This window comes from Carcharodon carcharias, chromosome 19 (genome assembly GCF_017639515.1).
Source record: "Carcharodon carcharias isolate sCarCar2 chromosome 19, sCarCar2.pri, whole genome shotgun sequence".
Lineage (NCBI taxonomy): Eukaryota > Metazoa > Chordata > Chondrichthyes > Lamniformes > Lamnidae > Carcharodon > Carcharodon carcharias.
Genome location: NC_054485.1, coordinates 43,495,217 through 43,519,602, shown reverse-complemented (window position 1 = coordinate 43,519,602; position 24,386 = coordinate 43,495,217). Strand labels below are relative to the sequence as shown.

Below are 24,386 nucleotides of genomic sequence, written 5' to 3'. Positions count from 1 at the left end.
GCAGCGTAAAGAGCTGCTTACAGACCCCGTGCCTTTTTTCCAGCGAGTAGAAGAAGGGGGAGCCGCGGTCCATCTCCTTGAGGAACCGGATCCGCGACCTCACGAATGCGCCCCGAGACCCGACCAGTTGCAGGTCCCGCAGCGCGCCCTTCTTCTCATCGTACACCGAACGCAGGGCCGGGTCCGCGTCGGGCTGACGGAGACGTGCCTCCAGGTCGAGCACCTCCTTCTCCAGCTCCTCGACCCTGGATTTGCGTCTCTTTGTCGACCCCTTCGCGTACTCTTGACAGAAAACTCAGACGAGAAAACTCGGACGTGAGTCTTGCCCACGTCCCACCATAGCCTCAAGGAGGGGAAGCCTCCCCGCTTCCTTCTCCAGCCGGCCCAGAAGCGACGGAACGAGTCCAGGAACCACTGGTCTTCCAACAACAGGTTATTAAAATGCCAGTACGCGGACCCCGTCCGAGCGCAGAACGAAGTGAGCTCCGCCCACACCAGACGGTGGTCCATGCACGGAACCTGCTGTATAGAAGCAGCCGGAACGCAGGACACGTACGCCTTCGAAACGTAAAGGCGGTCGAGTCTGGACGCTCCGACTCCAGGTGACACGAAGGTGAACACGCTGGAGTCAGGATGGAGATTTCGCCAGACGTCCACTAAGTCGAAGGACCTGACCAGGTCCCGCAACTTACTCACACCTCACGTGCAGTGCGGGGTACCGTGACGGTCCCGGACCCCGAGGGTGCAATTGAAATCCCCCCAAGGACGATGCACTCGCCAGCGTCGATGGAGCCGAGATGAGTGGACACTTCTTCAAAGAAGCTCGCTTGCTGCTGCGTGCCCAGGGGAGCGTACACATTCACAAAGTGAAGCACCGCCCCCCCCAGACGCACAGTCAGGTGCAGCAACCGGCCTGGCACCAGCTCCTTGACCCCCAAGATCTCCGGCTGAAAATGTGGGGCCAACAAGATAGCCACCCCGCCTGAATTGGAGGCTAGGTGACTCATGTAGACCCCCCCTCGCCACTCCAGGAGCCACATGGCTTCGTCTCCCGGAACGGTATGGGTTTCTTGCAGGAAGCACAATGCATACTTCCCGTCCCTGAGGACCGAGAAGTTCTGGAACCTGCACTGTGCGCCCCTGCTGCCGCGGATGTTGAGGCTGGCTATAGCCGTCTTCATTGTCAAAGGTACATCAAACCTTCACCTTAAGTCATTAAAAAGAAGAGGACTTTTTAGTCCTTACTCTCCAAAATTACATTGTTTCAATGTTTGCCATTGTGAGATTTGAACTTTTGATCTTGGGGTTACAAGCCCAGTACCATAACCACTTGGCTAGTTAAGTCAAGCCAATAGGAAGTTTGTAGAGCTGGTCTTCTAGAAGGGTGAGATAATTGGGTTGGAATAGCTTTCCTCATCCAAAGTGAACATATGACATAATTGACAGTTAGTGCCACAACAAAATGGCACTATTTTCTGAGTAGAAACTACATATTACACAGCAACAGGACATGTGTTATAAATAACAACAAATACCAGGAATAGGCGTTAAGGCTTAATGTTACATCTTAAAGGAAAGGGTGAAGTCATAAACCTCAAAAGATGCAGTAAATAATTTACTTGCAACCAATTGCTTCATCAGTACCACCAAGCTCCAGAGTGTGCAGATCAAGAGGCTGATATTTTTCTGTAATGTTTATCTATTATCATTTCATAGGCCTGACATTCCATTCCCAGGTTGGGAGCATAGAGTCAGTACAATTCCCGACTCCGCAAATCCAACCCAAGAGAAAAAGCCCCAGAACGTCAGATTTTCGGTCTGCTGGGTTGGGAAGTGGGAGGGGCTGGGGGGGGGTGGGGGCGCGGTGGTGCGGCGGTTGAGGAGGTGGGTAAAAATGGGATTTGTGGTGGGAGACCCTGCAACGAGTGTGGAGGCTGCTGGGTGTGGAGGTGGGCTGGGCATAAGGCCTGCCTTGGTGCACCAACACTGTAGAAGTTTAAAAAAAGCAATAAAATATAAAGCAGCCCTCATCCCACTCACTCCCACACAGACTCCCCATGCCCCATCCATGCTAACTCATGCCACCCCATGACCACTCATACCTTCTATTACAACCTATGTCCCTCTACCCATCTCCATGGCCGCTTATACCTTCGTGCCAACCTATATCCCTCTATCCTTCCCTCACGGCCCTTTTTATACTCCATGCCAACCTATGCTCCTCTACACGCCCTCCCATGGCCATTTATAGCCCCCTGCCAACTCATGCCAACTCACACCCCCCAAACCACCACCCTTTGCCTTTACACCTACTATGCCAACTGATCCACTATCCACGATGGGCAGATCTCAGGTCCCATGCTGTGATGAAATACAGCTCTTAAGTCTCTATTGAAGAAAACACAATTCTAAAAAAAACACTCTCATTGATAAAAACCTATTCAGTACATTTAATTTCCTTTAACCCATTCAGTACATTTAATTTCTTTTAATCCCTTATAAAAACAATAATTGGAATTTGTAGTCCCACTTCAAAGAGTTTATAACCACTTGGAGCTTTCAAGCACTCTGTGAACTGTGAAGCACCCCACTGCGATAATGGAAGGTTGTGAAATGTAGCATGTAGCACTAATCCAGTAATGAAAGTCTCAGGCTTATGTCAACAGACAAAATGAAATAGCAGGCACTAATTTAAAATAAGACTGCAGTCAGTTTTTTTTTTCCCAACTTCTTAAAAGAAAGGAGTTTTAAATGCCTTGATAGCTTGAGAGTTCCTTTTGACAATTCCAGCGAGCTTGACAGATTCAATGAGTTTATGCACGTTTTATGTATATTCATGTCTACTTTTGAAATCCAAAGGGCACATTAACTCTCCGAAAGGAAACCTTTACACCTTCCATAGGGCAGCTTACCCCTCCCAAAGTTTACCTGACTTCTCCTATAGGTGTACTGGGACCATATTCAAAAGGGTATCCTGGATCTCCAAAATGGCACCCCACCTATCGAAGCAACTAAGTAAAGTTTAGGCTTGCTCCTATGAGGTCTAATTTATACATGTCATGTTTCCCACTCCTAGTTGGTAAAAATCCAACATGACAGATGCTGTTTTAAATGGACAGCTGTCTCTGTGAATGTGCAACTTAGAACCTGCCCCCATTCGTCCACTTTCACCTTCTCCCCTCAAAAACCCCCCCCCCAAAACAACATTATTAAAATGCTGGGTGCTGTGTTCAGGGGCGGGACCTCAGGATCCAGGCCTCCACAGCCATTTTTCTAACGATGGAGAAGCTCTGTCTTTACAAAAATTCAGGCCATATTCTTACACGTGATTGAGAAAAGTGTGCCAGGTTCTTGATGATGTACAAGGATAAGTCAAATTAAATATAAGTTTTCACTTTGATATTTTCCTTATTTTCTCTACCTTCAAGTGTCTCTCTCTAGTAGTTATTGATTGCTAGTGGGAAAACAGCAGTTAAAATTTGATAAATATTACAGTCGCCACCGCTTATAATGGGTGTAATTTGTCTGCTATACGCCATGGCCAGTGTAACATTGATAGTTATGTAGCTGCTGAGCAGAATTTGTAGCTTTAAAGGAGGCTTGAGAGAGGATGGGTTTGTTTCGTAGCTTGTTGCCCATTTTCTGTTGCTTGCATTTTGAAGTATTTGCTGCAACGCAGCTTCAGTTTAAACAAAGCTTATGTGCATTCAAGCCCTGTTAAACATCTGAAATGGCAGAATATTGTTTCTGGTTCAGCCTGGACTCCTGTCGGACATGTCGCTTTTCTTACATACCTAAAATGAGAATGATAAGTGACTGAACCAGCAATATTATCAGAGAGTTTTCGGATTATTTATTGTAGCTGATGAACTGTAAGCACAAATTCATTGGAAAGGTAGAGATTTTGTTTTGCTTTTGTGAGTCCTGAGATGAGAGGGGACAATATCCTGCACAGCACCGATTTTACATCCAACAATATTAAAATGAAGTCTTCTCCATTAAGACTTTCATATTATACCCACTGCAGCTCGACAAGGTGTTAATTACTTAGCTTTGTTCTTGAATTCAGTGCACCTTAATGAGGCATAAACTGGTGAATAAGCACAGCTCTTTCTGGGCAAAATGAATGGAGCACTTAAGATCCGATATCAGCAGTTCACAAAGCATCCTTAAAAGCTTTAATTGACTGACCCAGCTCCTGAGAGTGGATTGATTGCCCTCCTCGCACCCCCTCCCCCACCCCAGTTCTACATCCGTTAAAGTTGGAAGTGCTGATTTTTAGATGGGTTGGGTTTGGATTTCAAATCTTTAACATTTTAACTTCCTGCCCAATTTAAAATGGCATGTTTTTGCAGGTTAAGCTTAAGCCTTCAGGTCAAATTGATTAAACAGTGTGTCTTGGTACACTGATTTAATGATATGTTTGGTTTGCACTTTATTTCTAAGTTTAATATCTGGTTGCAGATTCGTATTAGGTGCTCCGATTTTAAGAAGCCAGAAATCTCATTTGTTTGCTATCGGTATAACCTGATTAGCATGGCTGAGTGACAATGTACAGTGTGCATCAATCACACAAGCAAAACCACTGAGATAGTCTCCCAGTAATGGGGTGTTATTTTCAGATGTGTACCTCTGACATCTGGTTACACAGAATACATACACAACGAAAGTGGCTGTCAGTGGCATGCAAAACAAATCATAATATTACCAGAAACTCTTCAAAAATCTTGAAAAGATATTATGGTAGCTTTGAGTAAACAGAACGTATCATTTCAAAAAATTACATGATGGTTTTGTACATATTGGAGAGAATATAGAATCAATTCACGATGATTATTACCCTGGTGGTTATTAGAATGGCAGAAAGACCTCAGAACTTGGAATTGTACCAACAGGTACAACAGTTGGCATCTCCTAATACATATAAGGGGGCCAGTTAGCTCAGCTGGCTAGATGGCTAGAGCGTGATGGAGAATCCCTCTACCAGCTATGGTAATTCATGGAGGCCTTGCCTCACCTTGGCCCACACTTGTGGAGTGCATCGTGGAGTGCTGAAACTATGAGTAACCAAAATGTCTCTCTCCAATGGAGATTGATGCCTATGGTCCTTTGGGACTATGGCTAGATACATACAATACACATCCAACAACTCAGATTCAGCAACTGGTTGTCCATTTCTACAGGTTAAGCCCAGAGTAGCATTCTAATGTCAGAAGAAAGCTTCACAAATAGTGAATTGACCCAATATGTGAAGCTACACTGCTACTACTGTTTCCTGTAGTCTTTCTTGGGCTGATGCAGCAAAGAGTTACCTAGAATTTCACAAGCCAAAAATATTCAGCTCAGCTAATCAGTAATGGTGCTTATGCTCTACACAATCCCCCTCCCATCCTACTTCATCTATCCCTGTAAGGAATGAATGTAGTGCTGTTTTGAAAGTAGATCATATTGTTGAAGTTGACAACTTGGCCACTCATCCTTAAGAGAATGTAGCAGATGGATTCTGGCAAGGAGTGGGCTTCCCATTAGAGTGAAGTCTTATTGCACTTGTATAATGCCTTGGTGAGACAGCACCTGGAGTAATGTGTGCAGTTTTGGTCTCCTTAGCCAAAGAAGGATATACTTGCTTTGGATGGAATGCAACAAAAGTTCACTAGATTGATTCATGGGGTGAAGGGACTGTCGTATGAGGCAATATTGAGTAGGCCAGGCCCATATTCTCTAGAATTTAGCAGGAGATGTGATCTTATTGAACCATATAAAATTTTAAGGAGCTTCTTAGGGTAAATGCTAGGGGTAATATATTGGCAAGGATTGAGAATTGGTTAGCAGGAGTAGGCCACTCAGCCCTTCAAACCTGCTCTGCCATTAAATAAGATCATAGCTAATCTGATTGTAACCTCCCACCTACCCTTGATAACCTTTCACCCCCTTGTTAATCAAGAATCTATCTAGCTCTGTTTTAAAAATATTCAAAGAGCCTGCTTCCACTGCCTTTTGAGGAAGGGAGACTCTCCGAGAGAAAAAAATTCTCCTCATCTCTGTCTTAAACCATGACCTCTAGTTCTAAAATCTCCCACAAGAGGAAATATCCTCTCCACATCCACTCTGCCAAGACCCCTCAGGATCTTAAAAGTTTCAATCAAGTCACCTTTTACTCCTCTAAACGCCAGTGGATACGAACCTAATCTGTCCAACCTTTCCATCTAATTTTAAGCTTGTGCCTCCTTAGTCCGGACTCCCCTAACCAAAGGAAATAATATCTCTCTATTTATCCTGTCAATTCCTTTAATCATCTCAAGCAGGTCAATTATCTCAAACCTAAATCTTTGGTACTCAGGGGTATACAAACCTATACAAACTATCCTCATAATTTAACTCTTTTAACCAGACATCATGATGATGAATCTGTGCTGCACCCCCTCTAAGGCCAATACCTTTTCCTGAGGTGCCCAGAACTGAATACAATATTCCAGAAGCAGCGTAACCAGAGTCCTGTACAACTCTAATGTAACTGCCACCTCTTGTTATTCCCGGCCATAGATGAAAGCGAGCATTTGCTTAGCTTTTTAAATTCATCTTTTGACCTGTCTGCTATTTTTAATAATTTCTGTGCATGACCCTTAAAAATTTCTGCCCCCAACAGTTTCTCACTATGAAATACCATGACCTGTTTTTCTGAGATCCAAACTGGATGATCTCACATTTCTCCACATTGAACTCCAACGGTCGTAGTTTTGCCTACTCTCTTAAATTTGGAGAAAGCCCTCATAGTAGTGTTCTTTTTTTGTCCAGGAAAATGGGAATTTCAGTGTTTTCTGTTCTCTCCCTTAGGAATTTCTGTGACTTCATGATTTATCTTCTTTATGTGATGCATGTGATAGAGAGGTAGTCCACCAAGGAGCGCAGAATAAAGCTCAAAGACCATTAAATCCTTTTTAGTACATACATTCTTTTCCATTCTTCTTTACTGCTCACCTGTAGCCCTCAACTCCTTGATGGGACACAGATCCATTGGCAATGATCAGCCACTGCTACCTCAGCCACATGACCATTCATGCAATGAACTTTGACAATGAGTGTCACCAGGATGTTCGACAATGAAGGGCTCTATTCTCACCTGACAGCCATATTTGCACTTTGTCAGCCAAGGCCGCTGAATTGTAATCAAAAGGAAGAAACTTGACCAATTTAACCTCCATCCTCACCAAGTTCCCCCACCCAACCCCATCCCTGCCCCCACCCTTATCCCCACTTAGGGGCATTGAGGGTGATTGTGCCGCTCCTGATATTGAGATGAGCTTGCTCAACACAGACTAGAAATTGAACTCTGCATTATATGCTAATCCATTGAATTTTCAGAAATGGTTACATGACATCAATTAATCAACACAAATATCTCACTGCTCAACTTGGAAAGCCTAGAAGTTGACTGGAGACAGCTGCAAGAAGATTTAAAATTGAAATGGAGAGCTTAACTCCCTGGGCATGTATGTGACAGCTATCAACATCAGGGAATGGAGGTAATGGTTTCATTACCAGCAAGGATGAAAGAGGATTCTGATGCATTTAACATATTTATATTTTCCTCAATAAAAATGTACTATATTTTTGAATCATACTGAGTGATTGTCATATTTAATGAGTGGCATTTGACAGATCTGAGAATTTATTGAACCTGAAAAAAACACTTGGTGTATGAAGATTATTCCCATTGACAGGCCAAGCTGTAATTTATACTATTATTTACTGTTGTCCAAATTATTTAATCCCATGAATGGTCTCAACCAATATTTCTAAAAAAGATAAAAATGTGAAATTTCCCCTGACGATAATTTGAGAGACAAGTTCTGGATTTCAACCTAGCTTTACAATCTTCATTTTTCAATCCTGACCAGCTGTACTTCTCAGATCTCCTCACATATGACTGATGTCTTCTGAGCCTATAATCATCCATATCTATAATTAATGCTGTAAGCATCAACTATCCTTCCAGTCAGATATTTATCCAGCTACTTATTAAAGACATTTAATCAACATAGCACTCACAACTTTTATTGGCATTTATTCCACATCTCTCTGGGAAATATGAATCTATCTCATTTGAGCTTTTCTGACTTGTATGTATGCCTGTACTGTGATCACAGTTAACATTCAACTACCTGCTTATCTGTGCCCTCTAGCATTTAGAGACTTTGATTAATACTCTTAGTTACAATGAAAACAACTTTAACTCTGTCAGCTTGGCCTTATAAAACGATGATTGAAATTTGGAATTCCCTTGTTGCTTTGCTCAGCGTAATCTTCATCATATCCAATGTATTTTGCAGTTAACATTGTTGGGCAATAATATTCTTAATGCAGGGTTATTTAGTTATTTAGGATTAGAGTCACTTATAATAAAACAGAAATTACTGAGATACACAACAGGTTCATCAGTATCTGTGACAAGAAATATTCGTGTTCTAAAGACAGAAACCTCAGCAGAACAGTTCATATCTATAATCTTAACCTATTTTTCTCTTTAAACTTGCTGATGGATCCATTGTATATTTTCAGCTGTTTATTTTTATTTGTTTTAACGACCTATACATTATCAGCCCTTTATATTACTGCTTAAATTTGTGAGATGCCTTCAGTGAATGGCTAGTACTAGCATTGCTGAGCGTTAATTTCTTTTTCACTTGGGTGCTTACAGTTTTTCTACGTACAGAACTATTTTATAGAGTCCTGTTTAAAGCCAGTAGTGAATTAGTGTATGAAGCTAATTCTCAACTAATACCAGAAAAGCAATAGCTATTTGTCTTCTAAGGAGATAATAAGCATTGATCCCAGTGGTGTGATACATGGCACTGTTACAAAAAATGAACTCTCCTGACTAGGATAAAGATTCTCCTCTTGCTGTTGCTGCATTTGCTTTCCTTTTATTCCTGTTTCACAGTCATGCTACTACTTTTCTGCCCGATATATGGTGCTTGTGTTGAGTGTTAAAAAGCCTCTCTTCACCTTACCTGACTTCACTCATTGGTAGTGCTTTCACCTCTGATTCAGAAGGCTGTGCATTCAAGCTCCTTGCTAAAAGTGGCCATCATTTAGCTAATGAGTAATTATGCCAACCAATTAGCTTCCTGCCCCAGCACATATTAACACTTGAGATAGCAATCAGCTCGCAGACACTATCAACCTGAGCACTTTGTATTTGGAGGCCCCACCTGGCTGCATCGGGATCCTGGGTGGATTGTATTACACAGCGCAGTGATGTTAAAATCAATACTTGAGACACAGATGTTCTGTCTGCATGTTCATTCTGCTGTCAGAAGAGAAACAAAAGCATCTTTCATATCTGTATGTAGTGACAGAGATGGTGCCTCTGTTCTGTCAACTGAGTGGACTGCTTTTTAATTTTTGATTACAGTTAAGGACTTGAGGAGCTTTGGTGGAACTCATCTTGAATCTGGCAAAATCTGCTATATGTGGGCCCAACTGGGTAAAATGACCAGAAAGGTCTTCCATGGTCAAAGGGAGCAGTAGGATATTGATTGTTCCTTTAAAACTAATTACTATATCGTCATTTAGACTTATGCTCATTTTTAATGAGGACAGGCCATCAGCTTTTTTTTAATTTATGGTTTAAAACATTTTTTTCATTCATGGGATTTGGGTGTCACTGGCTAGCTGGCATTGGTGATGATGATGACCTTCCAGTGCTTGAAGATCTTCTGGTGGGAGCTCCATTCACATCAGCCTGAAGAGCAAGGCACTATCACTATCGAGTGATGACATAAAGGTTACCCAGTATTTATATATGATGGTCACTATAACTGGAGCTGATTTTGGTTGGTGGAAGACTGTGGCTTCAGAAGGAAGTTGTAGTATTGGCGCGCGCGCGCGTGTGTGTGTGTGTGTGTGTGTGTGTGTGAAATGTTTTGATGGGGATGTTGGCCAATGGGAGTCAGCTTGTTGGTTTAAATGTAAGTTCCTGTAAACACTATGTGAGTAAAAACACAACAACTGCAGCAATATAGACTAATGAGAAAGTGAAAAAAAATGGTGGTAATTAAGCAAGTCTTTGTGGTGCCTTCACTCCCTGACTGCATTGTTGAGACCGCTGAGCAGGGTAGGTGGTCTTGGACTGGGTCATTGGGTGGGTCAGCATCTCACAAGCTGCTCGAAGTATCCTTGGGGCCTCCAACCCACATCATGTGGTAATCAAAGACCTCTGTTCTCATGGGTGCCAACAAAATTAGGGCTCCATCTTGCGTCTGAAAGTACCAGATGGTGTTTGGACCAGGTACGACTGTGGGTGCTCCGTTCTTTGAAGGATCACACTTTCTGATTTATGATCCTGAATCCAAACCCTCTGACCCAGTGTTAAGGGGCTACTGTTTGATGCTATACTTGCAGTTGTACTAGTCCTGTTGCTTCTCAAGGAGGCCAGTCTCCATGTTCCTCACCCTCTTGTGATCAGCTGGTATAATATTAGGTTGGAGGTTCCTCGATAGCAAAATGTCTTCAGCTGTCGACCCATGAGCAGTTTCTGGTGAGAAACCATTAGTTAAAGGTATGGCTCTGTAGTGCAGCAGGGCTGAACTCCAGGCAGAATTCTTGGTCATTAGAGTCTTGATGGTTCTCACAGTCCTTTCAGCCTCTCAGTTGGCTTGTGGTGACATGGGTGATCCCATTGTCTTCAGTAATTTTATAAAGTGCTCATTGATGAATTTTGGGCCATTATCTGAGACAAGTTTGTCTGGAAACCCGTGTGTGTAGAACATGGTCTGCAGTGCCCTGATCACAAGCTCCGCTTGTAGTGGTGTGGAGTCTGGCAGCTTCCAGCCACCTGGAGTAATTGTCGACAGCAACAAGAGATGCTTTGCCTCAAAAAACGGAGAGACCAAGTCCCAGTTTCTGCCAAGGTCTATCTGGGATGGCTGTGCGGATGGCTGGCTATTCATTTTGCAGATGTGGCAGGAGAAAACAATAGGATAGCCTGTGTAATGCCCGGCCATCACACAGATTGTAATGCTTGTGCTCTGCACTTTGCAATCCCCAGATGGCCTCTATGGAACCTTTGGAGGATCTCTTCCTGCCCTGCCTCAACTTGGGAATGACCAGGTGGTGATCAGAGGTTAGGAGATCATCCACTATTGTTAAATACCTGCATTGTTCATAATATTTGTTGAGGAGCTGGTCAGCTGGATTATATTTGGATCAACCTTCTTGGTAGAGTTCTCAGACTTGGGCACATTCCAGGTCCTCCTTCAATGCTCTTCGGGCATCTTGCAGCTTTCTGCTGGAGACTGGCAAGGAGCTCATTATGGTTTATGAGAATGCTTCCACCTCAGAAACAAGTATGAAGTCTTGGGTAAAGCTTGGTCTGCCATAGCTCTGGATAGGGCAACGTTCTTGTTGTGTGAATTTCCTGGCACATATGTATCTGTGTATTGATAATGCATCATCCAAAGCCTGAACCTTTGAATGTGTAGGGGCATTTTGATGATCTCTGTGGAACTCAAGGGGGCAATTAGTGGTTTATGGTCGGTCTCAATGTGAAAAGGTAAGCCCATCGGGTAGTCAGAGAACCACCCTACTGCCCATGTCACTACCAATGCTTTTTTTTCTATGATTGCAAAGTTTTGCTATCTTTCTGTCAACCCTCTGGAGACAAAGTGCACAGGCTTTCTGTTGCCATCCTTCTGGATTTGAATCAGTGCAGCTCCAAGGGCAATTGAGGATGCATTGGCAGCAACCACTGTGGGAAATGCGGGATCATAATGTGCCAGCACATCCGAAGAGACAAGTCTTTCCTTGATACATTGAAATGCATTGGTTTGTTCAATGCACCAGAACCACAGGTCCTTCTATAGAAGACCTTTTAAAGTTTCCATAATAGTGGCTAGATTTGGAATAAATTTGCCAACCTGATAGACCATTCCAAGGAACCTCTGGATATCAGTAACAAATTGGGTTGTGGAAAGTCACTAATGGCTTTCGATCTTGGAGGGTCCACCATGAGACCTTGTCTTAGAATGAAATTTGATGGTGGTTTTGGTGAATTCACATTTCTCATTTAAGATGAGACCTGCCTCCTGAAGGGTTTGAGAACATCCTGAACCCTGCTGTAATGCTCCTCTCTTGTGGCCCCATAGACAAGGAAGTCATCCATGTGACAAATGACTCTTTGCTAGGATACTGTTCATGGTTCACTGGAATATCTCCAGAGTGGATGATATCCCGAAGACAAGGCTGTTGAAACAAAAGCATCCAAATGATGAATGTTGTTAACAGCCTGGACTTCTGGCCAAGGCATATTGCCAAAACCCTCTATTAGCATCAAGTTTAGTGAAAAGGATGCTATTGACAAGCTTTGCCATGTTGTCATCCACTGATGCCAAAGGATGGATTTCTCTCTGGACAGCCTTGTTTAATTGTGTGAGGTCAATGCTGAGCTGATCGTTTGGTTTGGGGACTGTTATAAGCCCCAAACACCATCAGGTTGGCTCCATGAGGTTATATGATTCCTCTATGCACCATTTGGTTGAGTTCCTTTTTGACTTTGGCAGCAGTGGTAGCGTCTGGAAGCAGTGTAATACGGTATTCATGTATGAGCTTACCAAGTCCCTGGAAGAGCTGTGGGAACTCCTGGTGGAAGTCAGTCCTCTTGTCTGGTTATAGGACTTTGCCACCTTTTGTAGATTGCCCATGTGCATGCATGCGTTTCTGCTGAGTAAGGAGATGCTTTGATTGCACAAGAAACAGAGGCTTACTGTGAGCTGTCATCCCTAATGACAAAGAGTAGCAGTGTTCTGACCTTTCACCTGCAGATTCGTTCCACCTGGACCTTGAAGTTTGATGTCTGAAGACTGGACAGGAATTGTGTTGGACCATGACAAATGATCTGCCAGTTTGGAAATCCCAGCTCTAGCATCAAGCTGAAAGTCTGTTTTAAAACTTTTAACTCCCTAAGTGATGGACCAGAAGTCTGGTTCATGGCCCTTTACTTCTCCCAGGAAATTTGTGATGGCATTTGTTTGTTTGTGGTCAATTTTTGTTGTGACCTGTATGCCATATTTGATGTGTTGCTTTCTTCCCTTAGTGGAGTTTTTAAATGTACAGAATCACCGCAAGTGTCCTGTCCTCCCACATCGGGAACACTCTGTGCCCCCTGCTCGGCAATCTTGGCATCTATGCCACTTCTTTGTGTCACAGCGTAAGTACATCAAGATGGCTGCTGCAGGGTTTCCTGCCCTTTTGGCCATTTTTATAAGATTTTGAGTGGGTGGGGCTACCATCTTTGGGTCTAAGTGATTAGAGGACATCTCTAAAGCTTCGGTGTGACTGCTGAGAAGACGATGTCACTTCCTCAGTTCAGCCTGGCTAATGCAACCAATGCCATTGATCGAGCTTGCAGCCATCTTTCGATGCCCCATGCTCACAACAGCTAGCTAACTTGAATGGGTCAATAAGGAGCGACTCGACGGATTTCTTCGGTTTGTGGGATCTCTGATTGAATTGAGCACACCCTAATGAGGTTCCTATTCAGAGTAAAAAATGCACCAAAGGCTTTTAGAACAGATTCGAAGTCTGCAAAGGTCTCTTCTGCCTCCTTTCTCAGGAAGACCTTGTCGGCAATAAGACCTATGGAATAGAGGAATGAACTCCTGGTGCTTCTGCTCTTTGGTAGGCAGACTCGAGGCTGCTCAGCACCTTAGGAAATTCTCTCGTCACAACGTCTAATGTTGGCCTCTATGTGGGCCATTTGAGACTTTTGAATGAGCAGGATAGGGGAAGTGATTCCTTGCCTGGTGCTGCCATTGCTACTGCTTTCCTGTTGGCCTCCTTCTTGGGTTCATTTGTCCATTGTTGTTCCGATCAGCTTTAGTTTCAATTTCATGCCATGTGTGTTCTGCTGATGGCACTACCGCTTCATTAAATTGGTGTCCCCACCGCTGCTACCATGTTCCATATATAGGTTGTGTAGCCTATCTTATTTAGGGAGACTCAGGTAATATCTTCAAACTAGTTTATTCACACTACGTACACCATAAAAAAAAATAAGCTACTAAGTAGGCACATCTCGCCTGAATGCTGACTAATCCATCTGCCTTGCCGTCTCTAGCACATGACTGCTTTTGTCACTGTGATATCATGGTCTACATCACTCATTACCATATTAATCTACAACACTGCAATAGCCAGTTTATATAGCAACTATAATGATCAATCCATTGACAGGGAAGGAGTTGGAGCTGGGCAAGCCCTCAAATCTCTGTGCAAACTGGAAACAAAAAGAGAGGAAAACATGTATTTTTGGTCAGTTGTGAGATCTTTTATGAGAGGCAGAACATGGATTAGGCCAAAAATGAAGATGGGTCTGGTCAGATCTTAGCCAGGGATGAGACAATGGAAAGGAAAGTGAACATTTTGCTCTCAAATCGAACAGCATGATGTGCTTCTTGTATTGTATATTAAAGTAAACATTATAGCAGACATTAAAGGCCTGGAAATATAGGGGAGTTTTTATCAGGCCCATGGAAGCAGGTTTGGAGGAGAGTGAGGATAGGGAGGAGAAAAATCAGAGAAAATACATTGGGCCATTTTCCGATTTGCTCGTGTCTCTGACTGCTTTTCTCGGGCCGGGGGATGGGATGCTGAGTCTGATGTCGGTAACCCATTTGGTATCGTTGGGAAGACAGTTGAGGGGGTTAATTAGGCAATTAACTGCAATCCTCCACTGACATTGCAATCTTTCCAGCATCACACAGGCCCCACATTGTATCAGCACATCAGTAACTCAAAGGACACGGCTGCCCAATAGGAGGTCAGGGCAGCATGAGGGTTCAATACTTTCTGATCTCTAAAGGCAAAAAATGGCAAGTCTGATGTCCTTTGATGGCAGGGATTTAACATTTAGTTGTTTAATAGTACAGAACTTAGGTATTGCTGAAAAAAAGATTTTTTTGTTGAAGCTTTTCACCTTGCACTCCGAACAATTTGCAAGAATGCCAAATGTGAAGGGAACAACAATTTATACTGTATGAGGAGAGAGTGCTGGTTGGATGGCAAGTGGACTCAGATTGGTAGAGGCATTGCCATGGAGAATGTACCAGTACTCTTGCCAACCAACCAGCACTCTCTTCTCAGACAGTATAAATTGCTGTTCCCTTTACATTTGGTATTCTTGCGAACTGTCCTGATGAGTGCAAGGTAAAAAGCTTCAACAAAAAACTGTCTCTTTCCTTCAAGATTTACCATTGTGTGAGGAGCTCATTGGAGACTGATGTCTCCAATAGTGCTGTGCCTGATGCTGTGGCAGCCACTCCTATCAGACTGATGGTGCTTCCAGTGTACTGCTCCTGCTCCTGCTGCATTCCCTTCAGCAATACTCAAACTGCAGACACAGCGAAGGTTACCAGTTGCCCTTGCAATCGGGCTCAGTGAATTGACATCCCACCTCCTCAGGGTGCCCGCTGTCCATTATTGGACAGAGATCCCAGAGACATGTCCTTAGTTGGGCCACTTTCTGGAAGATTGAACCGGAATGCCCACAGCTGCTGTGAATGGGCTCGGGGTCCAAAATGGTCCTGACAGCCAAAAATTTTCTAAGTTCAGAAAAGCTCAGTGATCTGGGAGATTTAGTGAAGAACATGTGAAGATACAATTTGGACGATTATCGAATCCTGTACATAAAAGACCTTCTTACTGTTTCTCTGCCAGTTCACACTATCCTATGCCCAGACATATGGCAGTTAAAACAAACTTGTGGTTGTGACGGAGGTGGATATGCATATAAGAGAGACCAGTGACACTAATCAAGAGAATAATCAAGATGGTTCCAAAATTTGTAACAGTCCTTTTAACTTCAACCACACATCCCACATAGGCTGCAATGAATGGTTCACTGGCTAACACTAGCTCAACAAATTCCACGAATTAAGAAATTTTCTACGGTTGACCCATTCCCCTATGCCCTCTTCCGGTCTAGAAATTAAGAACAGGTTCTTCTTTTGCAGCTTTTGTCTTTAGAAGGAGTGCAAACATTACTTTGAAAGTTACAAATGAAAGAAGCTGTCAAATGGTGAAATGAGACAGGCTTTTTCATGCAACTTGTTTATCTTGTGTCAAAGAAATAAGATTGTGCATGAGATTACAGCCACAGAATATCAAGTCAGCGTGCTATTTGTTTGGACTGCATTATGTCCTTCTCGTGCTTGAAAAATGTGATGTTGCTCCACTTTCAGTTAAGGATGTTCTTGCCATTGTTCTTCCAGAATGCAAAATTGAGAACTGTGAGGCCTGCTTCAGCAGAAACTTTTGTACTAAATGTAAAGAAGGACTGTACCTGCATCGAGGGAAATGTTATGACAGCTGTCCAGAGGGGTTTGCAGCCACAAATGGCACTATGGAGTGTAGCCATGCTGGTGAGTACGAACCTGTTTGCGAAAACTTTGCTTAAGTTTCCACGGAGATATTGGGACAAGATTGTCAAGAGTGGGACTAGGTTTGGAATCCATCCCAAAAACCAGATTTTTTTCCAGCCAGTTTCATCTCACCATCTTGGAGTGAAAACGCCAAACACAAAATTACCCTGATTTTGATCATTTCCACTTATAGTGGCCCCAGGAGCTAGAGGAATAGTGCTCACTCAGAGTGGCCCAAGGGAACTGGAGGGGGAAGGGTTTCCACTATGCTAGATGTTGTAAACCTGTTCATAAAGAACAAGTTTAAGATTTTGCTATACCTGGTGCTTAAAGGAAAGGATCCCCCAGGAATGTTGGTATGGGAAATGAAAATATCAAAATAGGAATTGCTCTACACAAAGTGGGTTAAGTTGGAGCAGTCTGCTGGGAGCCATACCTCGCCTTGGAATTTCTGATCCCAAGATTGGGAGTTAAAAGTGTAAAATTGTTCTCATACTCATCACTGACCTCTCTCAAGTTGATTACTCAGCATTAGATTGGTTAAAAAACAGTTACATTAAGAAAATAGCAGAAGAAATCCGAAACCCAAATAACCATTTCCTCGCAAATGAATCACAAAATCCCACACTTATTGTAAACTAATCATTTGCTTTGACATATAGGCAACTGAAAGAGACCTATTGCCTACAATGCAGTCCATTTCAATCTTACTCAAGTTTCTTGGGAAAAGGGTCATCTCTCCAACTTGCTCACCTCTGCCCTGGGTTTGAACTCCACGGCTGGCGAGAATTTAAGAAGGGTTCAATTGAATTCAGTTTCCTAATAATAGTCGCTATGCCAGCTGCTCCACATTGCTGAGTTAAAATTAATATTCACATGTACTTTTCTGAGCTCGGTCCTCACTAATATCAACTTCTCACCATTCCCAATCCCTGTCTATTGATTTTGTGCTGTTGGCCACCAAGAACACTCATCGACAAAACCTGCTGAAGCACTGTTCATCTACAACTTGGCTTCGACTCCAGCTTAGAGCAGTGGGATGCAGAGTTCCTTCCTCCTTTAGAGCAGAGCTTATTCATATAAGCATGACACCACAGCATAAAAGTGCATGTAAATTTAAGTCATTACTAAATAATTGAATGAAACAGATTGTTTTTAATTCAAGAAACAGCACCACATAAATTTGTGTGTTATAATTATCGATGAATTAAACATGGGTGAATCTTGTTTTTTTTCAGACATTCTCTTTAGTGGAGCAGTCCATATAGGCTAGATTTTACGCTCCCATGCAGGCAGGTTTGAAGGATGGTGCAAGGGCTCGTAAAATCCAGCAGGTGGTCTACCTACCAGCTAACTACTTGCCCACCCCCACCCTCTCTGAAACATTATGGGAGGTGGTAAGGTATTGGGCAGTGCCTGCCTTGGGCCTAGGGTGTATTGAGGCCCTTAAGTAGTCATATGAAGGGATTTTATCTATGGCGGGTGGGGGAGGGAGGTGGGGGTGTGGGGTGAGGGTGGGGGGAAAGGTGGCAGCTTTAGCTGTATGGGCTGGTGTGTCAGTCTAGCTGGAGGGTTTTGAGAGGAGAACCACTTTTGTGGGTGCCCTGTGCCTTTTGGAGGCACACCCATCATGTTCATACTTCCCCCTTTCCCTAGGCCTCTAAAACTTGGCCCCCTGCACCCTGCAGCCCTTTTGTTGGGGCCTGCCAGTCAGGACCCTGAGATACAATGGACTTGCTACTCAGCCTGGGCTCCTCTTTGCCAGGACTGCCTGTAGTCCCGGCAGTGGCTATCGCCCCTGCCTGTCACTGCTGGGACTAGAGTTGCCAATTTTCTGATTGTCTGGCAGCTCCCTATGGTGGGGCTTCCACCTACAATGGAGGCAAAAGTCTCACCTTAAACAATTAATGCTGCTCAGAGTGTTAAATTGCAGCAGGGTAGCCATCAGTATGGTGGGTGAACTTGTCACTGACTTTTTAGCCAGCAGGGGGGGTACCTCATAAAATCCAGCCCGATGTGTCCTTTTTAATGTTAAATTTACACTTCAGTCTTTTTGAAATCATTTTCCATATACGAACAGTAACCTTCACTTTTTAATTTTCACAGCACAATGTGAATTCGGTGAATGGAGTCTCTGGGGCCCGTGTACCAAGCGAGGAAAGACATGTGGTTTCAAAAGGGGTGCAGAAACGAGGACCAGACAGTTGCTCCAAGGGCCTTCATCAGAAGACGTGACATGTCCCCCAACCAGAGAGAGCAGAAGTTGCACAGTGCAGAGAAAGCCTTGCTCAAATGGTAGGTAAAAAAAAGTAAACAAATTATCTCAAATAGATTTAACAATTAGACTAATCCCATCATAACGCCAAAGCCATTTATATTGCAGGACTGATTCAGAAGTAGAGATGGTCCACAGGAACCCATGGACATCTGTGGCAAGCCCAAAAATAATTATAGTAGAGCATAAGCAGCACAACAGAACGTTCTAACGTTTGTGATTCACACCAGCCAGGCCACTCCTGGGGTAGAATTTTACGGCCCTGTTTCGGCAGGGACGGGGCCATGAAATGTGGCGAGACATTCTAAACCTCATTGACTTCAGCGGGAACATAAAATCCCGCTGCTGTAAAATTCTGCCCCAGAGTAGTTAGTGGACATGAAGGTTTATAATCAGAATTCAACCATAATTTCAAATCCAAATGAGGCTCATGTCAATTCCACAATTTCATCATGAATAATTGCCAGAGTAACGTTAACCAAACCTGCCCATTGGGAAATTGAAGAGATCAGGTCAAATTCCGGTTTTATATACCTCACCCGATTTTACCATTCACTGACTCTTATTGGCCTTTTGCTCGTAGGTTGAAGTAGTCCATTATAGCTCTACTGTATGGCCAATGTTACCAAAAGGGAAGTACTTTTTCTAATTAAAGCTAACTATCAAAGTTTAATTCTTTTAGGAACAAGATGACGCTTTGTTGCTCCATTTCCTGCAAAAGAGCACTTTATAGTATGGGAAGGGATGACAGTGACAAAGGAAGTCATATTGATACACAAACACAAATATTTCAGGTTAAATATTACTAAACCATCAGTAACACAATACCACTGGTAGCATGGACAATAGAATTGAGGTACAGCTCACCCATTATCTAATTGAATGGTGGGACAACTCAAGGGACTGAATGCCCTTCTCCTGTTGCAGTTTCAAACTGGTGTATTTGGGAATATTCTCAAGATCCCTAGGCTGCTCTGAGATTGGAGAGTGTGGAGGGAACTTCATCCTGTGGCTAATATATTTTGTATTTGAAGTAAGAACGTAAGGAAAGGTGGAGCTGACAAGACATTTAAGCCTTCTACAGATAATATGAATTGACTGTATTGCAGACTTTACCCACCAATTCAACGGATTCAGGTAAGATTTTGCAAAACTCCTCTGTCCTATTCCTTCTCTTTTTCCCCAGAGCTAAGTTGAATTAAATATTAGCGTAACTATTTATCTTTCTTAGGAGTAACATCTAAGGTGGCACTATGAGTAACAAACAATGATATGAGAGGGAATCATCATCAACAAGAACAGCTTGCATTTGTGTAGCACCTTAGATATAAAGAACACTCACAAAAATTCACAGATAGATGCTCTGGAATTCCTTCCCTAAACCCCTTCATCTCTCCACTCCCCTCTCTTCCTTGAGGCCTAGCCCTCTCAAGAAGCTTTTGGCTATGCCTTCTAATATTTCCTTATTTGCCTTGGCAGCCATTTTTTGATTACAGCTCCGTGAAGCACTTCTGGGGTGTTTTTTTCTGCTAATTGTGCTCTATCTGTAAGTTGTTACAAGGTTTATGGTTGTATCAAAATGTTCTTTTTAATTAAAAATTGTATTTGAAACAAAAGTAGGTCAATATTTTATACCAAAAAAAAAATGACCCTGTCTGAAATGAACTAATTTCAAAAAATTCACAACCCCTTGGGATGGGAGAAAAGTCTTTCCTACACTGTGTAAAGAGTGCAGTAGTGGTAAAGTAGAAGCTGTTTCCCTGTTATTGTTCATCCGTCACTGCAGCATGTTTCAGCTCCACATTAATCACAATCCAACATTTTCTAAGGATTTATCTGATCATTCAAGAGCTGTAAACTTACATGAGGAAGGGTGGTTGGTCTAACTTAGCTTTTCTATCCAAAACAAACTTACAATATCCGATCAGAGCAGCCAGCTGTTTCTTCAGTGATTCCAGTTTTCCTTTTACTTCTACTCTTTGTAGGTAAGTTCATTCCATGTGTTGATCACTATTGATTTGAAAAAGATATTCCCGGTCTAAGTCATAAATTTGCTTTTATCCGGTGGTGGGCAAATCCATATGAAGGGGGCAGAGCCTTAAAATTAGGCTGGACCATTCAGGCTCTTCTTCACACAAAGCGTGTTGGAAATCTGGAACTCTCTCCCCAAAATAGCTGATGGGGCAGAGTCAATTGAGAATTTCAAAACAAGGTCGACAGATTTATATCACAAAGTTATTGAAGAGATATGTATAAAGAGAGTGGAGATACGAATCAACCATGATCAAATTAAATGGTGGAACAGACTCGATAGACTCCTGCTCCAATCTTTCTAACTCGAGGTAATCTATATACAATCTCATCAGCCATTTATATATTTCATTGACACCAGTTTGCAGGTCCTCAGCTGCCTTCTCATATTCTATGTCCCCAGCACAGTAATGGTTATCATGCTGGACAATGATTGTCAAGGCTGTGGGCAGGAATTTGGCTATGGGGTCAGAAAACAGAGGCCTGGAATGTTTCTGGGTCCCAGACCCATCCCTGGGGGGGGAAGGGATCATTCATTGTGATTTTCAATAGGATGCCCCCTTAATTGGCCTGGAAACAGGGTCTCCATCCAATTAAGGATAGCAGGTAGGCTGTCAAAGCTGAAGGGCCAATCAGAGGCTTTCCAGCTTGAAAGAAACAGCAGACTACGATGCTCGGTAAGTAAGAGAGAGGATGATTTAGGCCACTACTGTGTGGACTCAGGGGTGGATTGAACCCCTCTACAGGGCAGCCTGTGGTATTTTTAGCTCCCTCCCACCTCTAATCCTGGCACGGCAGGAGCTGAAAATCTAGCCCCGTGTTTGAATTTGACCATCACAAATTTTGAAAATGAATTCAATAATCTGGTCATTAGTGATCTTGCACTAGAAAATGACTGATTTCTGTTAGCTTGCCTTAAAACGTAATCTCATTCACTAATGTCTTTCAGGGAAAATGAATCTGCCTAACCTACCTAGTCTGACTTATATCTGATTCCAGTCCCATATTATATGATTGACTCAGATCAAATAGGGATGGACAATAATTGCTATTGCTTACTTCAAAAAGAAACAACCAAATATTTGATCAGTTTTACATCAGCTGGAGGAGTGTTAGTTGCAGTGTGGATTCAGGTTGACAATGTGGAGCAGATCCCCTGTCTCAAAACACAATTGTTGCAATATGTTTCTCACCAGAAAAGCACACTTTTAACTTAATATTAATCATAACAAAATATATGATTTTTGTAAATGCTAACTACGCAGTAATATCTATTTCTGTCACTGTTTTCATGAGGTGGGGAGTGGGGGGGTTGAAGAGAGCAAGAGTAGGTTGAAGGGTCAAAGGGGAAGTTCTGAATGGTTGAGATTTCACTTTGCCTTCTACCTCCTTAAAGATATAAAATGCATTCTTTCCACTGTTATGTGTAGGGTCAAAGCTCCTCACAAATTTATGGGATGCAGCAAAGAAATTGCTTTTGTCAGGGTTCCTCATAGAAAACACTTAACTCTGTTACTGACTATAATGGGGCCAGTAAAAAGGTTTGTTATGATGAGAGGCCCTTATTAATAGGTCACTGGATGTATATGTGCTTTAGTACGAAAGCAGCAGAACACCAGATTTGAGATATTAGACTTGCCAGTATTGTTTTGTTTTCATTTCTTTTGGCGCTAGTTTGTGAAGTAGCTTTTTATAGTCTCAAAAAGTCAAAAGAAAGCAGCTATATTCAACAACTAGCAAACAGCATTCACCAAAAGTAAAAGTCAACTTTTCTTCCACACATATTTTTTGGATTTTGGCCAGTTATGCACATACTAAAACAAAGCAGTTTACTTAATATCAAAAGGTGCCATTTAACAAATCCATGTGTTGATTAAAGAATCTGCCAACTACCCTTTCACGGGTTTGGCATCATTAGGCTTTAGTAGGGCAGTGTGGAGAAGTTGTTACTTTAGGCACTTTAAGTTTTGGCTCAATCTTTTGTGTTGCAAATGAACAAATGGCGGTGCATGTGATATCCCCCGTGACAGCAAATACCAACAATTTATTTACCAATTTACCAATTTCAAGCAATAGGCTCTTGATAGAAGTGACCAGATATAAACTTAAGTGTAATTTTGTGCTGCTGTCCTGGGAAACCATGGATGTATTTCACACAGAAGTAAAGTGGACTGACATCGGAGAAAGTGTATCTATGGAGCTTTTTTCTTCAGATAGGATGTGAAACCTGTCAAGTCAACCTATTGATTCCTAAATCCTATGGGGGAGAATTTTTGGCTCGGCGAGTGGGAGTGGGGCCTGCTCGCCGAGGTGGAAAATGGCGCGGAGTGACGTTGGGCATGTGTCCTGACGTCACTGTGCATCATTTAGATTTTCAGTTTGGTGGGCGCACTGTGCGCCCGCCGAACTGTCAAAGGCCTGTTAAGGCCATTAATTAACTAATTAAGGCTATTCAGAAAGCTGCCCGTCTAACCTTAAGGTTGCCAGGCAGGCGAATAGCCCAAGTGGCCTTTGTATTTTTCATGGAACCTCATCCACGGGTGGGACAAGGTTTCATGAAGTGTTTATAAGTTAAATAAATGTTTCATTTAAGTTAATTGACATGTCCCAGCTCATGTGACACTGTCACATGAGGGGACATGTCTTAATATTTTTTTCTTTATTAACATTTTTAAAACTTAATACTTATCTCCCTGTGCCTCAGGGAGATTTCTGTGCTCTTTCACACGCGTGCACACGAAAGAGCGCACTTCCAACTCAGGGAACACTCCCCCCTTCCTGCACAGGGAGTGCACAGCACTTCCGGGCGTGCGTCACGCTGGGCGGCCCTTAATTGGCCCACCTACACAAAATGGTGGTGCGGACCCAATCGGGGATGCCAATGAGATCTGTGCCCGCCCCCCACAATCCCCCTGATGGGGAGAAAATTCTCTCCTTGGTGTTTTTTCATGAAGGGTCTGGAGTTCTCCCACTGCCCTGAATTACACTCCTTGCTCAACCAACAAAAACGGAGAATCTGGTTATTTACTTTATTGCTGTTTTGTGGGTCCTTGCTCTGGGAAAAATGGTTGCCACGCCTGCCTACATAATAGGAGTTGCCACACTTGAAAGTAATTTGTCATAAATGAAACATGTTTTTGAGATATGATATGGAATTGGCTAAGTCCTAGGCCTTCTTTTCAATGATGAAGTACTGATGTCAGGGTACGTTGATATGCATTAGACCTGATAATTACTCAGGGTTAGGAAGAGAGTGGTCGGGGAGTGGGTGAAGGGGCTGTGATGCAGGGGGACATTTTTTACAGGCAACCTGCAAGCATGGTTACCCGCATATCCTGCTGAAATTCACCAGCAGGATGCCTTTAAATTTTCGAACCAGGTTTCCCATCTACCAGTCAGCTAAATTGACAGGCTGGCTATACATCGGGCAGGAAAGCAGCCGGTGAGCAGATGTTACGTAAGCCTGAGATCACGAGGAGTGGGGATGTTGGATATTGGGGGAAGGTAGGGTTTAGACATAATTGGTTGGATTCTGTGGTGGAGTCAGCCATCATGTGTGGGGGTAAAGGTCGAATCAGACATCATTAGTGGGATAGGAGTTGGCCAATCACAGAGATGGTGGTGGGTGGGCGTTCCGATTGCACACTCCTGCTTCTCCTGAC

At 43.0% G+C, this 24,386-nt stretch overlaps 1 protein-coding gene across 1 annotated transcript in view; it reads left to right on the top strand.

The window, feature by feature from the left end:
- Positions 1-24,386, top strand: part of rspo1 (R-spondin 1) — a 211,599-nt gene that overhangs the window by 103,287 nt on the left and 83,926 nt on the right. Inside the window, exons 3-4 of the mRNA XM_041213264.1 lie at positions 16,269-16,418; positions 18,525-18,713. Coding sequence (XP_041069198.1) covers positions 16,269-16,418; positions 18,525-18,713 — 339 coding nt within the window. The remainder of the gene's footprint in view (positions 1-16,268; positions 16,419-18,524; positions 18,714-24,386) is intronic.